Source organism: Dreissena polymorpha, chromosome 5 (genome assembly GCF_020536995.1).
Source record: "Dreissena polymorpha isolate Duluth1 chromosome 5, UMN_Dpol_1.0, whole genome shotgun sequence".
Classification (NCBI taxonomy): domain Eukaryota; kingdom Metazoa; phylum Mollusca; class Bivalvia; order Myida; family Dreissenidae; genus Dreissena; species Dreissena polymorpha.
This window is the reverse complement of record NC_068359.1, coordinates 44,152,699-44,176,330: the sequence shown is the minus strand read 5'-3', so window position 1 is coordinate 44,176,330 and position 23,632 is coordinate 44,152,699. Positions and strand designations below refer to the sequence as shown.

Sequence of the window (23,632 nt, the reverse complement as noted above, 5' to 3'; positions counted from 1 at the left end):
AGAAATATCAGGGTTTTTTTGCAATCGCCTATTTCATTTACATTTTAAACTTTAATCGCCAGCTGAAAGATTCAATCGCCTTTGGCGATTTTGGCGATCCGAAACGCTAACATAGGGCGGGGCATTTTTCTTGATATGGCTATAGTAAAACCTTGTTAACACTCTAGAGGCCACATTAAATTTCCGATCTTAATGAAACTTGCTCAGAAGATTAGTCCCAATGATATCTTGGATGAGTTCAGAAATGGTAACCTTGGCTTGAAAAACATGGCTGCCAAGGGGCGGGGCATTTTTCCTTAAATGGCTATATATGGCTTTAGTAAAATCTTGTTAACACTCTAGAGGCCACATTTATTTTCCAATCTTCATGAAACTTGGTCAGAAGATTCATCCCAATAATTTCGTGTACGAGTTCCAAAATGATGCCTGTTGGTTGAAAAATATGGCCGCCAGGGGGCGGGGCATTTTTCCCTATATGGCTATAGTAAAACCTTGTTAACACTCTAGAGGCCACATTTGTTTTCCGATCATATGAAACTTGGTCAGAAGATTTGTCCCAATGATATCTTGGATGAGTTTGAAAATGGTAACCTTTGCTTGAAAAACATTGCTGCCATGGGGCGGGGCATTTTTCCTTATTAGCTCACCTGAGCGCAACGTGCTCGTGGTGAGCTTTTGTGATCGCTTTTTGTCCGTCGTGCGCCGTCAACATTTGCTTTGTTAACTCTCTAGAGGCCACATTTATTGTCCAATCTTCATGAAATTTGGTCAGAAGATTGGTCTCAATGATATCTTGGATGAGTTCGAAAATGGTTACGTTTGCTTGAAAAACATGGCTGCCAAGGGGCGGGGCATTTTTCCTTATATGGCTATAGTAAAATTTTGTTAACACTCTAGAGGCCACATTTATTGTCTGATCTTCATGAAACTTGGTCTGAAGATTCATCTAAATAATATCTTGGACAAGTTTGAAAATGATGCCGGTTGGTTGAAAAACATGGCCGCGAGGGGGCAGGGCATTTTTCCTTATATGGCTATAGTAAAACCTTGTTCACACTCTAGAGGCATCATTTATTTTCCGAACTTCATGAAACTTGGTCAGATTTGTCCCAATAATATCTTGTTATCTCAGGTGAGCGACTTTGGGCCTTTCAGGCCCTCTTGTTCCAATCTGCAGTGTCCTTGGACAGTAGATGGCCCCTTTTGACATTGGGTCACTAGTTCAAAGGTCAAGGTCACTGTGATAAGATTAACTCTTATGGGCAGTTTTGTTGTAAAAAATCCCTCGTCAAGGCCCTGTTTAGTTTAAACCTATTTATTTTAGCTCAAGCATCGAAAGCTTAAGGTTTATATAAACGCTCTCTAGTCCATTTCCTGCATGGGCCTGGAACCAGTACTTGGTGTCTTTTGGGGGAGATCTAAATAGCGCAGCCACGGTGAGGATCGAACCCGTGACCTCATGGTTGCTAAGTGGTCTTTAAGTGGTCTAAAAAAAAATTAAATTAGTTTCTTTCTATGTATTTCTGCTAAAAATTTGCTGTTGACCATCCCTTTATCTCATTAGCAGAAGTAGCTACATAGTTGATGGTAAACTTATATACTTCTTACATTGCCATTCTTTTCTTTCTTATGCTTTTTAACACTCGTGTTTCTTGCATATCTTACGCCAGAGAGAAACAGTCTCTCTTCCAACTGATGTAGACCAGACCAATATTTCTTTACCAAATGTTGCTGACTGCAAGATGGAGGATGCTTCCTGCGACATTGTGGATGTGCCCCGGTCTTACTCCAATGGACATGGCCTGGCCATACCCCAAGCCAGTAGCGGTAGCACTGACATCAGAGATGAATCACATGAAGATGTTTCTGATAAATCAGTTGATGATAGTGAAGAAAAGTTTGTTAAAGATGAAGGTATAAAAAAAGCATTTCTTTGTGTTAACATTTATCAAGATTTTTTAATTGACCGGAATGTTTCAAACAGACTTTTAATGACATTACTTTCAGGCTAATTTAAATGAAAAAACAGTTTGATTACATTTTAAAGTCAGTTTGTTATCACTTTATTAAACAGTTATATCTTATTTGGCAGAAATCAAGATGGCAATACATGTAGAATTAAAAGTCGGTACTGCATTATTTGGCTTTTGAAAACACCAGATTGGTAAAAATTAGGCTTAAAAAAACTTTTGGAAATTTGTTAAAATGTGTAAACTTTCATTTTTGAATTATTTATACTTGTATCTTTAATTCAATCTAATGAAGCAAAATATGTAAATTATGATTTTGATTTCTACATTTTTAGCCTACATGCGTACAACCTTCTCATGGTTTGCATTTCCAATTGCCTTTTGTCGTTCATGCATCGTGCATCGCCAACATTTGCTTTGTTTACATCCTAGTGCCAATTAATAGTCAAATCTTCAAGAAACTTGGTCAGAACATTTTCCCTATTACTTCTGTTTTCATACCTTTTGTACTTAAATTTTTCTGAACTCCACCTCCTCAGAATAGTTAAGTTCCTTCAGAAGTCTGGTGAACGCCTTAGGGCTTATGGCCTTCTTTTTAATTGCAGGGAAAGGTCAGATGCATTTTGGGAATTGATTCAAGGGTCATTGGGAACCGGTTCTTTTACAGGACTGATCAACTGGTCTTAATAAGAAAAAAATCCCTGATTAGAATTTTGTATAATGACTTCATAAGTTAGAATGTGTTTTAACTGTATTTATTTATTTCTGTTTCAGAAAGTGTGATAGAGCTAACTCATGTAAAACATGACTTTATGGAAAAGGTATGCGTATTGTTCTTTTAAAATAATCTTGAATTAATAATCAATTACCAGTGTTAAAGCCCCATTAACAATCAAAATCAACAATTTGTTGGTAAAATATTCGGTAAATTAAGTGTTGCTTAAAGCAATAGCCAAATTTTTAACGCTTGATGTGGTATGGTAACATAGTAAACGAAATACAAAATGCTAGAAATATTTTGCAAAATATTTGGTGATTTTGTGTGTTTATGGGGCTTTTATGGGGATATTAGAAGAATAGATAAGAGTATATTTGTTGGATTTGGTGGAATATCGATTTTAATTCACGAGTGATTATAGAAAAATAGCCACGAGTGAAAATATATGTTTTCTATGATCACATTGAATAAAAATCGATATTCCACCGAATCGAACAAATTTTATTTTTATTTTATGCATACAAATGATTTTTCTTGTTTTTTTGCCATTCAGGACAATCTAATTCCCTATTGGGCGCTCCGTAATGTCATTACATGTATGTTCAATGGAAGCTCATCCGTATATTGTTATAAACATTCAATGCAGAGTAGTCGCCCTTTGTAAAATTTGGGGTCACAATGGGGAAACTAAACATATCTAAAATTAGTTGTGGTAAAGCAATGAATATTATCGATTATATGTTCACTGTTATTTTTCACGGTTTGAAACAGTGAATTATCAGTTTTAATTCACTAATATTTCTCTATAAACCACCGAAAAGCATAAAATAAAATAGGGAGACTGCTTATTATTTTAACAATTTAAAGAACAGATAGGTAATTGTTTCATTATCATGTAAGTTGTACATTTTTAGTCTGTTCTTGGTTATTAATGTTAAAATTTCCAAAATCAAATTGATAAAATTGAGTTTTAATGTTAGTTTGAGCTTATCAACTGATCCGTTTGTTGGCATTATGTCAGAATGTGTATATTATGAAAGCAACATTGTCCAAAGATAGCGTTTGTTACTAAGTATACAAAAAAAGAAAGACTTTGGGATCTTAGAATAAATTCTCTTATTTGCATATTATATACCATTGATTTCAATTCTAATATAATTCAATATAGCAGAACAGTTGACCTCTGGAAAAGTTATGATTTTGCATTCTTTAATAGTTAAGACCATAGAAGTAATAGCAAGTTTACACAGAATATAACATTACAAATTAATTAAAGATTTATGTTTTAATTAAACGTTTTGCTTAAATATATTGCTTGTATATTTTACTTGTGCTTGAATATTTTGTTGCAGGATGATAAGATAACAGTGCACATTTATGTGAAAGAAGTGGTTAAAGATAGTCTGAAGGTACAGTTTGACACCAAGACTTTAAAAGTGAAGTTTCAATCCAGGTGAGAATATTTTGGGTTTTGTTAGTTTACAATACATTAGGAAGTTCAGCTGAAGTTTATACTAGAAATCATAATGTTTTAAAATGATAATACTGTTATTGTTATCCCTTGCAGAGGAATACATAATTGGCTTTGTCAGTCAGTCCGTTGGTCAGTCTGTCCGTCTGTCACAAACTTTGTATGTCCCCCACCACTATAGTGGGGAACACATTGTTTTTGCCCCGTCTGTTCATTTGTGTGTTTGTTTGCGTCAAACTCTAGCATTTGCCATAACTTTTGCGATATTGAAGATAGCAACTTAATATTTGGCATGCATGTGTATCCCATGGAGCTGCACATTTTGAGTGGTGAAAGGTCAAGGTCATCCTTAAGGTCAAAGGTCAAATATATAGCTTCAAAGCGGCACAGTAGGGGACATAGTGTTTCTGACAAACACATTTCTTGTTAATGCTATATCTCAGAAACTATCTAATATATCAACATGAAACTTCATGGACGTAGAGATATAAGTAAGCAGAAGTGCCATTCACAAGAACCATAACCCTACACCTTCTCAAATAAGAGATATTGTCCTTTGTTTTTTATGTTTGATGTATTTTTTCATGGCTATATCTCAGATAGTTAACAATTCAAGTTTTTAACATGAAACTTCATGTATTTATATAAAGTGGAGAAGTGCCATGCTTAAGAAGCATAACCCTACTGTTTCTTAAATAAGAGTTTTTGCCTTTTTTGTATTTTGTATGATGTTACTTTTCAGGGCTATATCTCAGATACTCTACTAGATTTCCACACATAACTTCATGGGTGTATAAATATCAAATAGGAGCATTTCTTTTCACAAGAATCATAACCCTACACTTTCTTAAATAAGTGTCATTGTCCTTTGTTGATTTTGTTTGATGTAACTTTTCAGATCAATGTCTCATATACAAGATTTCAATACAAAACTTAATTTGTGTGTAGATAGTGGAATTGCAATGCATAAAAAAACAATGACCCTTCAATTAATTTTTTAAGGATTATACCGTATATCAAGAGTTTTGCACCCATCCATAAACCAAATGTATTTGGCAGCGGATATCAATTCACTGAATATGTATTTTTAGTGAGGCTGTTTTCGGAGAAAACCCAAGCTATTGTCATAGCCAGCTCGTTATCCGCTGTGCGCCGTAGGCGTCGTGCTAAAACCTTAACAGTGGCCATAACTTTTTAAATATTGAAGATAGCACCTTGATATTTGGCATGCATGTGTATCTCATGGAGCTGCACATTTTGAGTGGTAAAATTTCAAGGTGAACATCATCCTTCACGGTCTAGGGTCGAAAAAACAAAGTCAAGGGAAGTAATAAGCTTTAAATGGACATAGTTACATGTATCTGACCTGCCCACGTATATATTTTTGTTAAATAAATCAAAGCAGCGCAGTAGGCGGTATTGTGTCAGGTCGGGCTACCGTAACCTCGTGAAGAGGCCAGTAGGACCTGTAAATAAACTCTGAAACACACACAGGCGGCATTGTGTTTCTTACAGACACATTGTGGTAAAGGTCAAGGTCATCCTTTACTGTCTATGGTAAAAAATACAGATTTAAGGGAAGTTATAAGCTTTAAAAAGGGAGAAAATTATTCAATATTGAACATAGCCACTTTATATATTTGGCATGCATGTGTATCTCATGGAGCTGCACATTTTGAGTGGTGAATCTACAGTCACAGTAGTGGCTTTAAATTATTTGCTACTAAAAATAGAGATTTGTTAGAGACAATTATTTTCAAGGAAAATAATTTATATAATTATAAATCTCATATTATATATTTCTTTACCAAGAATTGAAGTTCTTTTCACAGTTAATGTACATATTTATTATTTTGATTATTTATAACCAAAATGATTGTTTTGTCAAAGTTATTTTTTAAATGATAAAATTATAATTTCTTTGATGTTCATTACATACCTGTGTCCATAGATACATGATCAACTCTGGTTATGATCTCTTTTTAACCACAGGCCTTGGTTGTCAGTGATGTTTGACATGGTCATAATTGACTGTGAGACCCTCCCCCCCCCCAACCCCCCCCCCCCCACCCCCGGTTGGATTGGACAAAATTCAAGGGAAGTAATAACCTTTAAAGGGAGATGATTTCTATACCTGCCAAATGATAAATATAAATTTTATTTCAACAGTAGGGGGCATTGTGTTTCTGATAAACACATCTCTTGTTAGGTCACTAGGTCAAAGGTCAAGGTCACTGTGACCTCTTGAAAAAAAAAAATTCTGACAAGCTTTCGCAGCCGAGCGTGGCACCCGTTATGCGGTGCTCTTGTTTGTAAAATTATTATTTCATTATAAAGAATTCAATGTCATAATGTATATGTTTTAAAATAATACACTGCCAGACACCACGAAAACCATCGGAAAGTCAAACAGTTTACAGAACTCTTGTTTCTTGCAGATCATCACTCTTTCTGTCAGACAGCAAAATTTTCAAAATATATTGCAAATATTATTAAGAGAACACAAGATAGAAACTGTGTTCTTTTTCCACCCAATTATTATGATTCATGACATCAATTGCCTATCTCTCTCTTAATAATAGTAGAACTGGTTTCCCACGAATATAGGCATTCTCATTGGCTATCTTTAAATAGTGATCAGCATTGTAAGTTTCTGACATGTGGTTATGGGCTTTATTTACAAATTCTTTAAGGAAAGGCACAAATGTTGCTATTTTTATGTCCCCCATCACTATAGTGTATACAGGGCTCGACATTAACTTTTGAAGCCACTTGTCCAGTTGGACAAGTAGACCATAATTTCACTTATCCTGAACAAAAAGCAACTTGTCCTGACCATTATATCTTATTCTGCTCAGTACTTTGCAAAATAATGAAATAATACAAAATGCTCAAATCATAAAGACTTGAATCGTTCAAAATACATGTAAACAATACAAAAAGAACTGACTAGAATAACAGGAAAACTCAAGATTATTGATTTTTAAACATTATACAAAGCCATAATACCTGACAAAAACTTGTGTGTTGCCACCATAAAACAGAAAATGTTAAAAGTGATGTATATGTACAGTACTTAACTGATATTTTAAAAAACAAAATCATTCTATACATAGAGATGACGTCACTACGATAATTGTCTGTAAGATCAGTGTGTACCGGTGTCGTAAAATGCATATTCTTTACAAGGGAGAATATTCTTGTTATCTTGGCAAAGAAAAAAAATGTTAAGGGTTCCTTCCCTTGTGAACAGTACAGTGTAGTACATCTATCACATGGAACTATCGGAATATCTCGGGCTTTGACGATTAAACGTATAGAAAATATACTCGGAAAAGTTGAGTGATATCTCCACAGAAATAAAGGCTACAATTATAATGACCACTTGTCCCGTCGACTAGCAAATTCTTTATTTACTTGTCCGGACTAACAATTTGGTTGTCCCGGACAGTTGGACTACCTTTAATGTCGAGCCCTGACATATTGTTTTTGCCCTGTCTGTTTGTTGGCTTGTTGCTTTGTGTGTTTGTTTGTTTGTTTGCGTCAAACTTTAACATTTGCCATAACTTTTGCAAAATTGAAGATAGCAACTTCATATTTGGCATGCATGTGTATCTCATGGAGCTGCACATTTTGAGTGGTGAAAGGTCAAGGCCATCCTTCAAGGTCAAAGGTCAAATATATGGGTCAAAATCGCTCATTTAATGTACACTTTTGCAATATTGAAGATAGCAACTTGATATTTGGCATGCATGTGTATCTCATGGAGCTGCACATTTTGAGTGGTAAAAGGTCAAGGTCATCCTTCAAGGTCAAAGGTCAAATATATGGGGACATAGTGTTTCACAAACACATCTTGTTAGAATATAGTTTTTCTAATAGAATGTTCTCAATTTTTTGGTGACTGGTAATAAAAACTGACATTCCAGTAACAAAAGAAGGACTATTTAATTCACTTGTTTTCAAGACCAGAATTTTATGTGTGTTTTTTTAGATCTTCTGGATATAAGTTGAAACAAATTCAGCCAATATATGATTTTGCAAGGCACTAAATAAGACTTGCATCTGTCCAAATTAGCTAGTACATTTGTTTGTAATATTTAAAATTATTTTAATCAGTCATATATGTTCTTCAAAGATCATTTTTAGCTCAGCTGTTTCCGGAGAAAACCCGAGGTATTGTCATAGGCAGCTCGTCGTGTCGTCCGTGTCGTGCTAAAACCTTTACATTTTGCTCTAAAATCAAAGTACTTCCATGTACAACTTTAAAACTTCATATGTAGATGCACCTTGATGAGTTCTACATGCACTAGTTCAAAGGTCAAGGTCACTGTGACCTCTAAAAAAATCTGACAAGCTTTTTATTCAAAACTGCACCCGCAGCCGAGCGTTGACAACCTTTATGTGGTGCTCGTGTTATGGTTTATGACAGATGTTAGAACCATCTGACAGACATTAAGATTCTGTCAGAAACTTTGTCAGGCTATTCATTAGCAGGTTTTGTGGTGTCTGCAATGCTGACTATTTGTATCTTGTTTACACACTATGTTCAAATCATTTTATTCTAGGGGCATCTCATGGTTCATTAGAAATGACTTGCAAAGTTTTATTTTTGAAAATACAGTTTTATCAGTTTTACTTAAACAAAATGTGTATAGCAATAGGTCTTTCAGTTTGTTCGTTTGTCAGTGCAAGGTGAGTATAAATAGAATGTTTTGTATAACATCAAAACTGCTTTGGATACTTACCTCGATGATATCTTTGAACACTATCAACACACCCACTTTACATGAACTTACTTTTAACATTGACATTGACATACTTTAAAAGAAGACTTTTTCAAATGTGCTTACAAATTAATTTCTAATAATGCTACCTTTGGGGGTGTATCCATTTATAGAACACAGCATCTTGTTAAACTTTCTGCATTCAGAAACTCAAAGTTTTTGGAGATCAACCCTGGTAGCGGTGATGAAACAAACTTTCTTTGGAGGATTAATCTAAAGTAAGAACCACATACAAACTTGTCAATTTTCTTATTGATTTATTGTTTTTCCTTTCCTTTCTTTTTTGAATTATTTTTTTAATTATTGCTTATAGTAATTAACCAGAAAAATTGTGATTTATATATACTGTAGAGTTTTAGGTAAAATGCAAGATAAACAATTGTTTAACTAATGCATTCACGACTGCCTGTATTCCATTTATTTCATATATTCCATTTATTTTACATAATGTGATGATACATTATTGTTCAAGCAAAGCATAACACACTTTATTTGTTGTGGCATAATTAAAATTATGTTAATAATGTGTAATTATTATGGCAAATTTAGATTAAGTTATGCAGAGTAGCATATGATGCGCTCCACTGCTAATGTTTAAAAGAAAAAGCTTGGAGTTATAAAATAAAATTACTTATCAATACAATAAGCCATTCACATTTGTCTTTCAATATACCACTTCTTTGCAGGGGAGAAATTGTAAAGGACAAATGCACATTCAAATGTTCAAACACTTTGATTGAACTGACTGTTTTCAAGAAAGACTTCAAGCGGTGGGGAGATTTGGAGGATCTGATGAGGCCAGGTATACTTGTAAAACAATTTTAAGTTAGTATGTTCCATTCTGTTTTTACGTTATGTTATTTCAGTATAACACCATCAATAAATATTTCATGCTTAATTTTGTTGGCAAAGAATGCGTTCTGTTATAAACGGGGCTTGTTCACTTAAAAGAAACAGTAAGGTGAGCAGAGAATATAATATCCAACACAATTGTATTTGCAGTGGTACCAGTTTCTTCATCTTCCTCAGACTGGGAACCAATCCAGTCTGTGGACACTAAGTCTAGAGTGAGAACCAGCACTGATGATCACAACCCCAGCAGCAACCTTTCCAGCCCGTCGAGAGGCAATCTGGCTTTCAATGAGATGGTGGAGAGCATAACGAGGGAAAACCTCAACCAGAAGCCGCCTGATGGAGGGCTCTCAGCTTCTACTTCCAAGGAGTCTTTGCAGGTAGCAGCAGGCTCAACCTTTTTGTCAAAAGATTTTATCAAATGAAAGTAACTTCTACTGGAATGCATGTATGATAAATACCATGAACCTTAATATTTTAAAACAAATATTGCATATACAAAAAGGTTAAATAATCAGATAAATTAAATACTGAACAAGCAATCATTGAAATAAGCTACTAGTATGTGATAATGGCTTATTGGGCAGTAAAACTTAGTTTTGCCTGATTGCATATGGGTAATGGTTTTATACAATAATGGAGAGAGAAGCAGATTAACATGGTTTCAGCTCACCTTAGCCTCATTTATTGTCCAATCTTTTGGAAACCTTGCAAGAACATTTGTCCCTATGATATCTAGGCAGAGTTCAAAACTGGAGGATCTGGAAGACTAGGTCACTTGATCTAATAACAAAAAAACTTGTGAATAAGTCACATTTATTATCCAATCCTCATGAAATTTTGTCACAAAATTTGTGTTAATGTTGTCTTGGCCGAGTTAAAAAGTAAATAGGTTCTTTGAAAAACATGGCCCCCAGTGTCAGTTTTCCTTATGTGGCTTTAATAAAACCTTGTGAGCATTCTAGAAGTTCCAATTGTTTTCGTGGATAAAAATTAAACTTGGTTTGAACATTTGTTCTTAAAATATCTCAGCCGAGTTGATTCTGATCCATTAAAAAACTTAGTGGCCTGGTAGGGGGGCGGTTTAGTGAAGCTGTGTTAACTCTCTATTTCTACTCGTTAGGTAACATCTGACTAAGAAACAGGGTGTTGTTAGGTGAAAAATATGTTCACCAACAAAAGCTAAGAACTTTGTCACATGTTTAGTCCAATCTTCCTGAAACTTGGTCAGAACATGAATGAAATGAATGAAATCTCAGATAAGTTCAAAAATGGCTTTGGTCTGTTTAAATATATGGCTGCCAGGGGGGGGGGGAGTTTTTCTTGTAAAGCAATAGTGAAACTTTGATAACTCTTTAGAAATCACATTTATTGTCTTTATGAAATTTGAGCGGCATAATAGTTCCAGGTTTTTTTCTAGCCATTGTGGGAAGTCAGGTCAAATTGGGAATTTTTAAATGGATAAAATGGCAAAATTGGGAATTTCTGAGCGACAAAAATGGACCAAATTTTGCGATTATTTTTTTTTCAACAAATATTGGCACATTAGGCCTTTTTCTGGCCATTTTGGGAAGAATTCATATAAATTATAATGATATGATTTTTTAGATGTTTATAAAATAAAATTGAGATATAATAATCATTAGACACTTCTTTTTGGAAATAGGGATTGTTTTAACAATTTTGGAGCGAGGCCGTTTTATGGCTTTTTTTACATAGCAGAAAACCCCTTTTTATATTGAGTTGGAAAATGGTTATGGTCAGTTGAAAAATATGGCTGCCTTGTCATGTGTTAATTAAGCCTGTAATTTTGGCTCAAGTTGAACCTTTTTAAAAAAGGTTGAAGTTGCTTCATTCTGAAGATGATAACAAGCATTTAAGAGATACACTCACTGTGTCATTTTGAAGCTTTTTTATGATGATAATGGTGATGATGATGTACCTTCTTAGTAGGTACCTTGACTTCAAGAGATAAAACAGAGTTAATGACACCTAGCTTGAATATTTGGGATATAAATGTTGAATGGTATTATCAAAGGATTTTTTTTATGTCAAAGTACCAACACTTTGACATTTTCTTGTAATTTGTATGTCTAATTATGTTCCAAGAACAAAAAAGAATTATTATAAACACGTCTAGTGTGCTTTTGAAGTTTGTTTTTTGAAAACAAATCCTTCAAAAAGTTTATCACAGATTTTTGCTGAAAATAAAAAAAAAGAAAATAGCAATTTGGTAACATTGAAAAAAGTGGTAATTTGCATCAACTGGAATTCACAGTAAGCATTTATTTATTAAATAATTAATTGCCCATTTCAAACAGAAGCCAACAGCAAAAGTTCAGCCGCTTAGCAGCCAGGCAGAGGAGAAGGCGATGGTGGTGACACCTGGCTACACGGGACTGGAGAACCTGGGAAATACCTGCTTTATGAACGGGGTCCTGCAGTGTCTGGTCAACATCAGGGAGTTCAAGGACTTCTTTCTGAGTATAAACATTTGAAATGGTGTTTGTGGCCTTGAATATTATCTGTAACCCTCTGTGGACATGTAGAATACCAGTGTTTTTAGAGATACTTGTAAAAGTGCTTTTTGAATTAAAATATCAAACATTAAATTCTCAAGAAACTTTTTATCTAAATAAATGTCTCAACAGTTGTATTAATGTTGTTTCAGTTTAAAGCATAGGCTATACTAGCAGATTTAACAATTAGTGTTTAAAGTGTACTTCCCTGTGAAAATCATGCATATTTAAAGAGTACAAAACCTGTTTTATTTTTAGATGGAGACTTTCAGAAGGATTTGAACATAGAAAATGTTCTTGGTAGTGGTGGCAAACTGGCAGTGGCATTTGCAGTGCTCTGCAAAGTTCTTTGGTCTGGAAAGTTTTACTCGTATGCACCTGCAAAACTGAAGGTGAGACAAGTTATTGTGATTGCAAGTTTGATCTTTGAAAATAAGAATATTTAAGAGAACTGAACTGCATCGATGCCTAACTATGATGAATACACATGTTTTTTTTAGTTCACCTGAGCACAACGTGCTCATGGTGAGCTTTTGTGATTGCCTTTTGTCTGTCGTGCGTCGTCCGTTGTGCGTTGTGCGGCGTCAACATTTGCCTTGTTAACTCTCTAGAGGCCACATTTATTGTACTATAGCCTTATATGGCTATGGTAAAATCTTGTTAACACTCTAGAGGCCACATTTATAGTCTGATCTTCATGAAACTTGGTCAGAAGATTCATCTTAATAATATCTTGGACAAGTTCGAAAATGATGCCGGTTGGTTGAAAAACATGGCCGCCAGGGGCTTGGCATTTTTCCTTATATGGCTATAGTAAAACCTTGTTAACACTCTAGAGGCATCATTTATTTTCCGATCTTCATGAAACTTGGTCAGAAGATTTGTCCCAATAATATCTTGTTATCTCAGGTGATCGACTTTGAGCCTTTCTGGCCCTCTTGTTCACAATTCACAGTAAACAACTTTATTTTTATTTAAATGAGTGTTTTAAAGGTCATGACATTAATATTTTAAAAAAGGAGTTTTATCATTTATTTATATATATTTTTTATTAAAGCACTTGTAAAATGAGCTTAGACTTTCCTATTTTTATGCCACCTGTAGGGTGGCATATGGCAGTTGAACTGTCCGTCTGTCCCAAAACTTTAACATTGGCCATAACTTTTGCAATATTGAAGATAGCAACTTGATATTTGGCATGCATGTGTATCTCATGAAGTTGCACATTTTGAGTGGTGAAAGGTCAAGGTCAATGGCTTCCTTTCAAGGTCAAAAGTCAAAAAATACAATCCAAGGGAAGTAATTAGCTTTAAAAGGGAGATAATTTCTAAACCTTGCCAAATGATAAATTGAAATTTTATTTCAAAGCGGCGCAAAAGGGGGCATTGTGTTTCTGACAAACACATCTATTGTTTTGTTATGTCTTTCGTCAAGAATAAGTCTTCTGGATTCAACATTAAATAATATTGATTTTCTTAGTTACACTATTTACTTTTAAACCTGCCCTCATTTTGACTATCATTAATATGTTGCCTATAGTATTTATTTTATTTATCAGAAACTTGTGGCACAAAAGGCCAGTCAGTTTACTGGTTTTGCTCAACATGATGCGCAGGAATTCATGGCATTTCTTCTTGACGGCTTACACGAGGTAACATGTTTTAGCAATGAATAAACTGCACAAAAATAGATATTTTAGCTTACTAATGTTATTATTAACATCCAAATAATTGTTATACATATTGTTGACTCGATTCTATGAAAAGCAGAACAGCATCTGGTTAAACTCCTAATGATCTCCAATTAATTCAATTTATCAGTATATTGATTGTATAAAAGTTTGTACTTTTTTTTTCATGATTCAAAGTAGAATTAATCTCATGGTCTTAATTGCATTTCTTAACTTCAACATTTTCTACAATTGTGCACAATTTTGGTGTCTTGAAACTTGGAGCCAATTTATTTCTATGGTATATTGTCTTTAAATGTCAGATGTCAGCAACATGTATGGATGTTAAGTAAATGATTGCATGAAATATAGATGATAATCGTTTTGGGAAAACTGGACTTATTGCACGTGCGTTATAAGAGATAATACTGTCTGCCTACACTTGACATTTGTTTAAAAGACACATCCTTGAAAAAAGTCCATCAAACGGGAAAGTGTCATGCTGATTAACATTATAGATAAAATGAAAATAGCAACATCAGCTCAATTTGCTTCAGGACTTGAATCGTGTGAAGAAGAAGCCATATACGGAGACGGTAGAAGACAGGGGCCGTCCAGACGAGGTGGTAGCGGATGAGGCCTGGAACGTGCACAGGCGCCGTAACAACTCCTTCATTGTGGACCTTTTCCAGGGGCAGTACAAGTCAAAGCTTGTCTGCCCAGTCTGTGGGAAGGTGAGGAGATGCCATCATTTGAATTGCGCTCTGAGAAAACGGGGTTAATTGAACCCTTTGCATGCTGGGAAATTTGTTGTCTGCAAAAATGTCGCCTGCTGAATTTCTAAAATTAGCATTTTCTTCGATTTTTTTTCAAAAAATGCTATCAGAATAGCAAACAGTTTGGATCCTGATGAGACGCCACGTTCTGTGGCGTCTCATCTGGATCCAAACTGTTTGCAAAGGCTTCAAAATCCGGTTCCAGCGTTCAAAGGGTTAAATGCATGTGGTAAATGTGTCGTCCCAGTTTAGCCTGTGCAGTCTGCACAGGTTTATCAGTGACAACACTTTACCCCTTAACTGGATTTTTGTCAAGAAGAGTCTTACTTTAAACATAAAAAACAATAAAAGGAGAAAGTGTTGTCCCTGATTAGCCTGTTCAGACTGCACAGTCTAATCTGGGACAACACTATACGCACATGCATTAAACTCCCTTTTCACAGTGCGAGGCTCATATTCATTTGGCACTGTCACACTTTTCTGTGTCATTGTGTTTGGCCTTTAGCTACAGGATTTTTTAAGCGATTGGAACACTCAGAAAATTTAGGGCTGTTTGGTGGAACTATCTTTTAAAACCATTTATACTATGTCAACCGTATTTGTCAGAAGGCTGTTTGATTGAACTTTCATTAAAAAAACATTCATTATTTTGTCAACTTTATTTGTTGAAATAATTTCCAGGATACTGGCTCTCATGGCCTGTAAAAATTTCAGGTTGTTTACAGTACTGATATTTATCTTCTGCTTGATTGACCAGTAAATTGGATATACTAATTTTTAGCTCGGCTGTTTTCAGAGAAAACCCGAGGTATTGTCATAGCCAGCTCGGCGTCCGCCGTGCTTAAACCTTAACATTTGCTCTAAATTCACAGTGCTTCCACCTACAACTTTGAAACTTCATATGTAGATGCACCTTGATGAGTTCTACACGCCACACCTATTTTTGAGTCACTAGGTCAAAGGTCAAGGTCACTGTGACCTCTAAAAAAAATCAAATAAAAAAAAATCTGACAACCTTACATTTATTCAAAACTGCACCCGCAGCCAAGCGTTGGCACCCGTTATGCGGTGCTCTTGTTATTTTGCCAGTACAATGGAATTAGGACCATTAATAGTTACAAGATTACTAGAACTTGTAGCAGTTATGGTTTGGAACTTTTTTGGAGACTAATATAAATAATGCAGCATTACGTAAATTATTTGTTAGGTAAAATTTAAAATTGAAATTTATAAACCAAATGATAATATATAATTTGCTGAAATGTGCATGATACACATTGAGAAACGTGAACATCATCAAGACCATGTTTATTTCACAATCATTTAGAAATGTTATCTTTTTATTAAACAGACATGCTCTTCATATAAAACGCTATATAAATGCATGAAATTGATGCATTTGAAGCGTTTAAATTGTGCATGCAAACACTCAAAACAATTAATGGACCTATTTTGTTATATTTCAGGTTTCGATAACTTTTGATCCATTCCTTTATTTATCGTTACCTTTGCCAAAGCAAAAGCGATTGTTACCAGTGACTTTCATGTGGAAAGATCCATACAAAAAACCTATTAGGGTGAGTATTTAGGTATTATTCATTCATGTTATACAATCAAATTACTTCCTGATCTGCTATTCACTTGTATGTTTACACCAATATGCTGCTTGTCGATACGACCACTTGAATTAAACAACCTTTGTCTCATGTGACCACTTTGAATTCTCTCAGAGCGTTTTCACTCTTTTTTGACAGTGTATAAATAGACTTTTGTCGTATGCGACCATTGACCACTGATTTTCGAGTGTTTTGATGTCCAAATATTCGATTGATCATTAAGGGACAAACTTGATCGCCGATTAATTGTCAGTTTGACATTATCAAAGGAAAGCCGCTTCCTTTCAAAAAGCCATAAAACAAAACTTTCTCGTCGATAAAATTGGCTTCCTTTGTCTTACTCAACATGCTAAACCAACCGTGTAATAGCACATGCATAGCTCCGTCTTTTGAATCTTTTACTGAGAACAAAGGTGGAGTTAACGTTTAAGAGCTCTAAAAGATGCATTGATATTGAACACATGATGCACGCATGTTCAGTACCAATTATTTGCAATCGTAATTATTCTGCATAAGCTTTGAAATAATTAATACTTTTGTCTCGGCTGTCTGCGAAAGGCCCATTAGTTCTGATATACCAACTTCCCATTCATTTCCAAAAAAAGGCGAAAATTTGTGTTTACGAAATTAAAACACTTTTATCGTCAAAAACGGCAACAGTGTTTTGTTGGATTATTAATAGTTATAAAAGTGCAAGGTAATGATATGTTTAGATATACTAATATCTGGATTAATTCATATAATTTAAACGTTGAACAAGATAGTTGTGTCACGGAATCGGTTTATGAATTTAATACTGACGATGATTTTACTTTTTTTCCTGAAGGGTCATTTTAATTTAAAGACCATTTTATTAAGAGACCTTTTTTGGTTACTCCCTTTTGTGGTCTCTTAAAACAAGATTGACTGTTATTTCTTAGGGCGACATTTTTCTGTAAAATATTGCAATCATTTGTATGTGCCGGTGTAGTAAATGGGATTATGCGATTACTTTAAGTGGGCAGTCAATTTGGCGGACAGGAGGTGTCCATGAGAAATTATTTGCTTATTAATGCCAAACCTCATAAAAATTAGTTATTATGTTTGTAGGCTTATATTCTCTGCCAAGTTTGAAAAGTAAGATGTCGCTTGAAACACTTCTGAATGGTGGCGCTTGATAAGCAAATACCACCTATAAGTCTGTTATATTTTCTTCCGTTTTAAGATTCATGCTTCTAAATGTGACTTCATTACGCTTTTTAGTACATGCTTCGGTTAGCAAAAGAAGCAACAGTGGAGGTGATGAAGGAACAACTGCACAAAAAGACTGGAGTGGACCCAAATGATGTATGCATTTTCTTGAAGTTCTTGATATGGTTAAGAAATGGAATATGAACTATGATTGCAACGCCTATTTTATATACTGTCTTGTCTGCAACACGTTGTATATTTGTTGTGTATTTATATGTATTGGTCTGCCACTTTTCTAGAGGGTATGATTGTCAGATGATTCATTTAATGAATTAAAACCTGTAGGTTCATTGTATTTGTCTCCTATATTACATATTATTCAAACGTTATCATTCATGAACTATCATTTGCAGGGCTTTTAAAATGCAAAAACAGCCCTCATGCTGGGCACATGCGCATTACAGATTAAGTCTTCACTCACTTGTTTCCTAAAACTTAAGTTATCAATGTCAACACGACTGGATGACATTAAGCGACTTAAGTTGGGTTTCAGTTGTGTTACATTGTTAAATTATTTTGCAGATTCGAATATTCGAAACCTACAAAGGAAGGGTGCAGAAAACATTTGGTCGTTTTTCCAGTTTGACTAATGTACAAGCCAGTGATATGATAATTGCGTAAGTCGTGTTAAAGCTTTGTGTGATTTCTATATTAACCATTAAGTAAAATTAAAACGATTTCTACAGAAAAAATTGTTTCTCACTATCTCTTATACTCAGAGTCTACACATGGAAGGTATATTACAAGATTTGTCGATTGTGTATAAAATTAACTGTTTGTGTTTGTTATTTGTGTTTAACTTTAATCTAACTTTCAGGGCTGAGGTGTTGTCAGAAGAATTAGCTGGTGAACCAGTGTATGAAGTAGTAATCATGCAGGTAAGTCTTTGTTTGTGCTTTTTCTCAGGCCGTTTAAGTGTTTCGGCACTGCTTGCCGTAATTTTTAAATCACTCTGGCGCTTTGCTTGATTTTCTGATCATGGTTATTAAGCTTTCACAATTTGCACATGTGCTGGCTAGCTCTGATCTGACTGTTGTTTGCAATCTGCTTACAACCAATTAAATCACATATGCTAGTCAGCTGTTTGTGTAAATTTGCTTACACAAGATGTGTGTAAGATTTATTTATTGTTACATAACAAAATCCAGTTTGATCCAAATTTTCGTTCCTTGATTGTACATTACATCCACCTCATCCCTTTCTTATAATTTGACATAATGATAGCTGTAAGTCAACTCTTCTCTTGAATCTTATCAGCCATTCATTGCTTATGCAGCCGAATACACACTGTCCACATTGAGGTGCAAACATTAATTGCATTTATCACTGACCAATATTCTCATAGGTGCAGCATTGATCAATATTCACATAGGTGCAGCATAAATAATGTTTTTTAATTAAGAAAAAAAGGTTTGTTATATTTTGTAAAAAAAATGCACAAAAATTGTTCTTAATTAGTGTTGATAAAACTTAGCCTGACTGTTTATCGTGACAATATCTAGGCCAGTTATAATCTTGTTCATGTTTGTCTAACAACTAGGTCACCTGGTCAAGCCTTGTTTTCACTTGAGAAGTCACATTTATGACACAATTTTGATGAAACTTGTTCAGAACATTTGTAATTAAAATATCTATGTCATGCTTGAATCTTGGATCACACGCATTCAAAAACAAGGCCACCCTTTCAAATCGTAGTATAACCATATGGCAACTCTGGAAGCAATGTTTATGTTTCAATCTTTATAAAAGATTGTAAGAATGTTTGTTTTTACAATATGAAGGTATGCTTGAATATGGGTAAAATTTGGTAAAAAGGTAAACAGGTCAAGTGTTGACAATCGGTTTACATTGACCTCAACTCGGTTGGACGCTTTTGGGCCAGTATGACCCTTGTGACTGTATTTGCTCTAGGCTTAGTTTAAGTGCCTTGACACTCTGCTAGAAACATAAGTCACATAATGATGTTATATTCAGGTACATGCATTAGCTTATCATGGAAACTAAAATGTTTTTTATGCCCCCTTTCGAAGAAAAGGGGCTATATAGTTTTCGCACTGTCCGTCAGTCTTTCAGTCAGTCAGTCAGTGTGTCTGTCAGTCTGTCACACTTTTCGTGTCTGCTCTCTAATTCAAATAGTTTTCATCCCATCTTTACGAAACTTGGTCAGAAGTTGTATCTAGACAATATCTAGGTCAAGTTCTAATATGGGTCATGCCGGGTCAAAACTATATATTTTTGTTAAATAAATCGCAGCAGCGCAGTAGGCGGCATTGTGTTTCTGACAAACACATGGTGGTAAAAGGTCAAGGACAAGGTCATCCTTCAAAGTCTGAGGTCAAAAATACAAATCCAAGGGAAGTAATAAGCTTTAAAGGGATATAATTATTCAATATTGAACATAGCAACTTGATATTTGGCATGCATGTGTATCTCATGGAGCTGCACATTTTGAGTGGTGAATCTACAGTCACGGTAGTGGCTTTTAATTATTTGCTGCTAAAAATAGAGATTTGTTAGAGACAATTATTTTCAAAGGAAGTAATTTATATAATTATTAATCTCAGATAATATATATCCTTACCATAATTTAAGTTCTTTTCACAGTTACTGAACAGATTTTTTATTTTGATTATTTATAACTCAAATGATTGATTTGTTAAGTTTTTTTTTTAATGATATAATTATCATTTCTTTTCTGTACTTATTTGTGAATGGTAGGGTTCATAACATACCTGTGGACTTATGTCCATAGATACATGATGAACTTTGGCTATGATCTCTTTGATAAACCACAGGCCTTGGTTGCTTGGTTGTCAGTGATGTCTGACTTGGTCATTTTTGACTGTCTACAGACCCCCCTCCCCCCAGTTGGATTGGACAAAATCCAAGGGAAGTGTAATAAGCTTTAAAGGGAGATGATTTCTATACCTGCCAAATGATAAATAGAAATTTTATTTCAAAGCGGCACAGTAGGGGGCATTGTGTTTCTGAAGAACACATCTCTTGTTGTAGAAAATTAATAATATTTAATTTTTATATCGTCAGAGTATGAACTGTTGGTAGAATTATACAGTTGTAATATGCACAATTTAAAATTATTTTCCATACAGTTTTTACACAAATGAAATGAAGCAAAATTATTTAATGTTTAAAAATATAACTCTAAAGTGGATAAACAAATGTAAGCTATTATTTCGACTATGACCACAACTGACTTGTAGCCCCTGGCGTAGGAATTTCATAATTGTTTCCGTTTTTATTTTTACTAATATGATGCGCATTTGTGCAAACATTGAGGCTATTTTGCTGTTGACAAATAGAGTTAACATATTTGAATTCGTGCTAAACAATGAAGCCATTTTGTAACTTTTGAATAAAAAAGTATGGTTATGAATATTAATACATTAAATTGCAACACTATTGGGTTCATGGAGCAATATTTGAAATTTTGCAGGGTAATCCAGTCTTAACATAAAATTATTTATTGCAAAAAATTGTAATTGTAATTATTTTTTAACTGGATAAGTGTCAGTGAAAGATTAAATTGTCCAAGTTTATTTGGTATAATTTACACAGCAGTGACATGATTCAGATCTGGTATGTTTTTGTGGTTTTGTAGAGGACATTGGTACCCACTCTTTTCCCAACGCGATGCGGCTACTGTAGAAAACTCTGCCCAGAGGGTGAGAAACTGAAACGCTGCTCCAAATGCTTCAAAGCTGGATATTGTGATCAGTAAGTTCGTAAGCAAAACCTGTTAAGAAATTAACCAATGAAATACAAACAAAATGCATGGACAAAAAAGAAAAGAAAAATTACTCAAGGTCATTGCTGTATGATAATATGCACAAGTTGTAACTAAAGTTTAGCCTTTATGTGAAACCAATAGAACGTTGTTTGTTTGAAGCAAACTTATTTTTTTTCCACATAAGCAATGTTAACAATTAAATCAAGTTAATTGTAAAAGAAAGGACATGCATAATTGAAATTCCTATTGCTTGAGTAATAGATTAAAAGTAAAACAAACTTTATTTTTCAAATATTTGTTTCAGAACTTGTCAGAAGAACGACTGGCATATGCATAAGCAGCACTGCAGCATACTCCCAGAGCCAGTGGGTACACCGTTCATCATCAGTGTCCCACAGTCGCAGGCTACATTTGCCAAGCTTTGCCAGCTCATGGAGTCATATGCAAGGTAAATGGTGTTGTAAATTATTCAAATGTCTACTTTTATTCTAAATTACAGGCAAATTGCCTCAAGCACAAGTAGTGAAAAAAGCATCGTTTAATGTTAATGATATGCTTTTGCAATAAATGAACATTTTTTGTGGCACAATTTGGCTTTTTGACTTTTGACATTCATTCTTATGTATTGTTGGATACATAAAATATAGGGATTTCCTTGTAAATAACAGAGCTACAAACATTTGCAGTTAATTAAAAGGTATACAATTTGAACAAATGAGTGGATTCAAATTCAGCAGTATGAATGAGGTATTAGGATTAAGGGGCATTTATACATATGTACCAAAGTGCCATCCCCTGATACTAAGTAGAGAGGGGTATACTGTATTCATTATGTTCGTCTGTATGTCTGTCTTAGAATGGAACAATTCTTTTAGGGCCCTGAACTGAATTTCATGAAATCATTACCCGGGGTCAAAACTGACCACGTCTTTGGTTCAAATAGTTTATAAAGAATTGTATTGCAAAATTATCTTAAAAATATTTTTCTCCCAAACTATGAGGCTCAAAGGGTTTATATTTGGTTTGTAACATTGAATTGTGGTCCTGTACAAATTGTGTTCAAATAATGCCCATAGGTTCAAAACTAGCCACTCCACAGGGTCTAATTGTAACTACTTGCAACATTTGACTACATGCCGCAGCGAGGGATATTATCCACCACTGTGAAATGGTCTTGTTTCTAGCTGGGTTACTAAATACTAAATTGTATTATAAGTTAAAGCCATTTCAAATGTCTTGCTTCTCAGGTTCTCTGTGGAGTTTTTCCAGCCACCAGTCAAGGCAGAGCTTCCCCGCAAGCTGTCAAGTCACCCATCCTCCTCAAACCTGAGTAGTAGCAGCCAGTCTAGCGGTAGCCAGACTAGTTTGGATAGCCAATCCTCGATCAGTAGCACATGTACAATCACTGCAGAGCAGGAACAAGATACCTTGGACATGGAGTCCCCAAAACTCTTGGAGGCCAAGATTCCGGATGTACCAGACAGTGCGATGATGTCACTGCCAGTTATGTCTGATAGCTTAGCCACTGGTACTTCACTGCCTGGGCAGAATGAGTCTGATCTGGGTGGTGAATTGAGTGCTTGTGACAATCCTACTGGATTTAACAGGACTGTTATGTCTGACGATAATTTATGTTTGAATGTGAACCAACAGCCGGACTCGGGTTACAATTCAGTGTCTGATCTCTGTTCAACGGCATCAGGAGTATCAACTGCAGCGACAAACTCTGAATTTCATCAGCAGAGATTTGGTGTAGGAGACTCTTCAGTATTAGCATCTCCAGTAAGGCCTGTGCTTGGGATTCAATCAAGTGAAGTGGACCGACCAACACCTATGTTTTTCATTAAGCCTTCAAATTCAGAAGGAATGGGATTGACTGGGCCTGAGGGAGAGAGGCTTGCAGACAAAGGTGATGTCAGTTGATGTTAAGAACTACTTGTTTAGTATGAGTTGTTCTATACACCCATTAATTATCTTTTAGTTTTAATCTTAATGAGCATCTTCTGCATCCATTTGTGTAATCTAACATCAGTTTGACCTTGGTCTAATTTAGACTTTTATGCTTTTAAAATAATTCAAGCCATTCATAAGCTTCATGTTTTAACCAATTTCTTATACAATAAGACTGTTTTTTACAACTCGTTGATACCTCAACAGTTGATCAATATCCTGTTAAATTATAATGAATACCATTTTAATATGTGATATACATATCTATTATCATGTTAATATTAAAATCATGTTAAGAAGTGTGAACAGTACTTTGTACGTTACTA

General features: G+C 34.7%; 1 protein-coding gene across 1 annotated transcript in view; it reads left to right on the top strand.

The window, feature by feature from the left end:
• LOC127831375 (ubiquitin carboxyl-terminal hydrolase 19-like) overlaps positions 1-23,632 on the top strand; it is a 75,106-nt gene that overhangs the window by 12,254 nt on the left and 39,220 nt on the right. Inside the window, exons 4-20 of the mRNA XM_052356344.1 lie at positions 1,671-1,914; positions 2,745-2,791; positions 4,041-4,141; positions 9,093-9,164; positions 9,633-9,748; positions 9,949-10,178; positions 12,120-12,282; positions 12,576-12,709; positions 13,876-13,968; positions 14,544-14,720; positions 16,229-16,339; positions 17,621-17,704; positions 18,131-18,225; positions 18,426-18,486; positions 21,228-21,343; positions 21,661-21,804; positions 22,604-23,265. Of these exons, the coding sequence (XP_052212304.1) occupies positions 1,671-1,914; positions 2,745-2,791; positions 4,041-4,141; positions 9,093-9,164; positions 9,633-9,748; positions 9,949-10,178; positions 12,120-12,282; positions 12,576-12,709; positions 13,876-13,968; positions 14,544-14,720; positions 16,229-16,339; positions 17,621-17,704; positions 18,131-18,225; positions 18,426-18,486; positions 21,228-21,343; positions 21,661-21,804; positions 22,604-23,265 (2,650 nt within the window). The remainder of the gene's footprint in view (positions 1-1,670; positions 1,915-2,744; positions 2,792-4,040; positions 4,142-9,092; positions 9,165-9,632; positions 9,749-9,948; positions 10,179-12,119; positions 12,283-12,575; positions 12,710-13,875; positions 13,969-14,543; positions 14,721-16,228; positions 16,340-17,620; positions 17,705-18,130; positions 18,226-18,425; positions 18,487-21,227; positions 21,344-21,660; positions 21,805-22,603; positions 23,266-23,632) is intronic.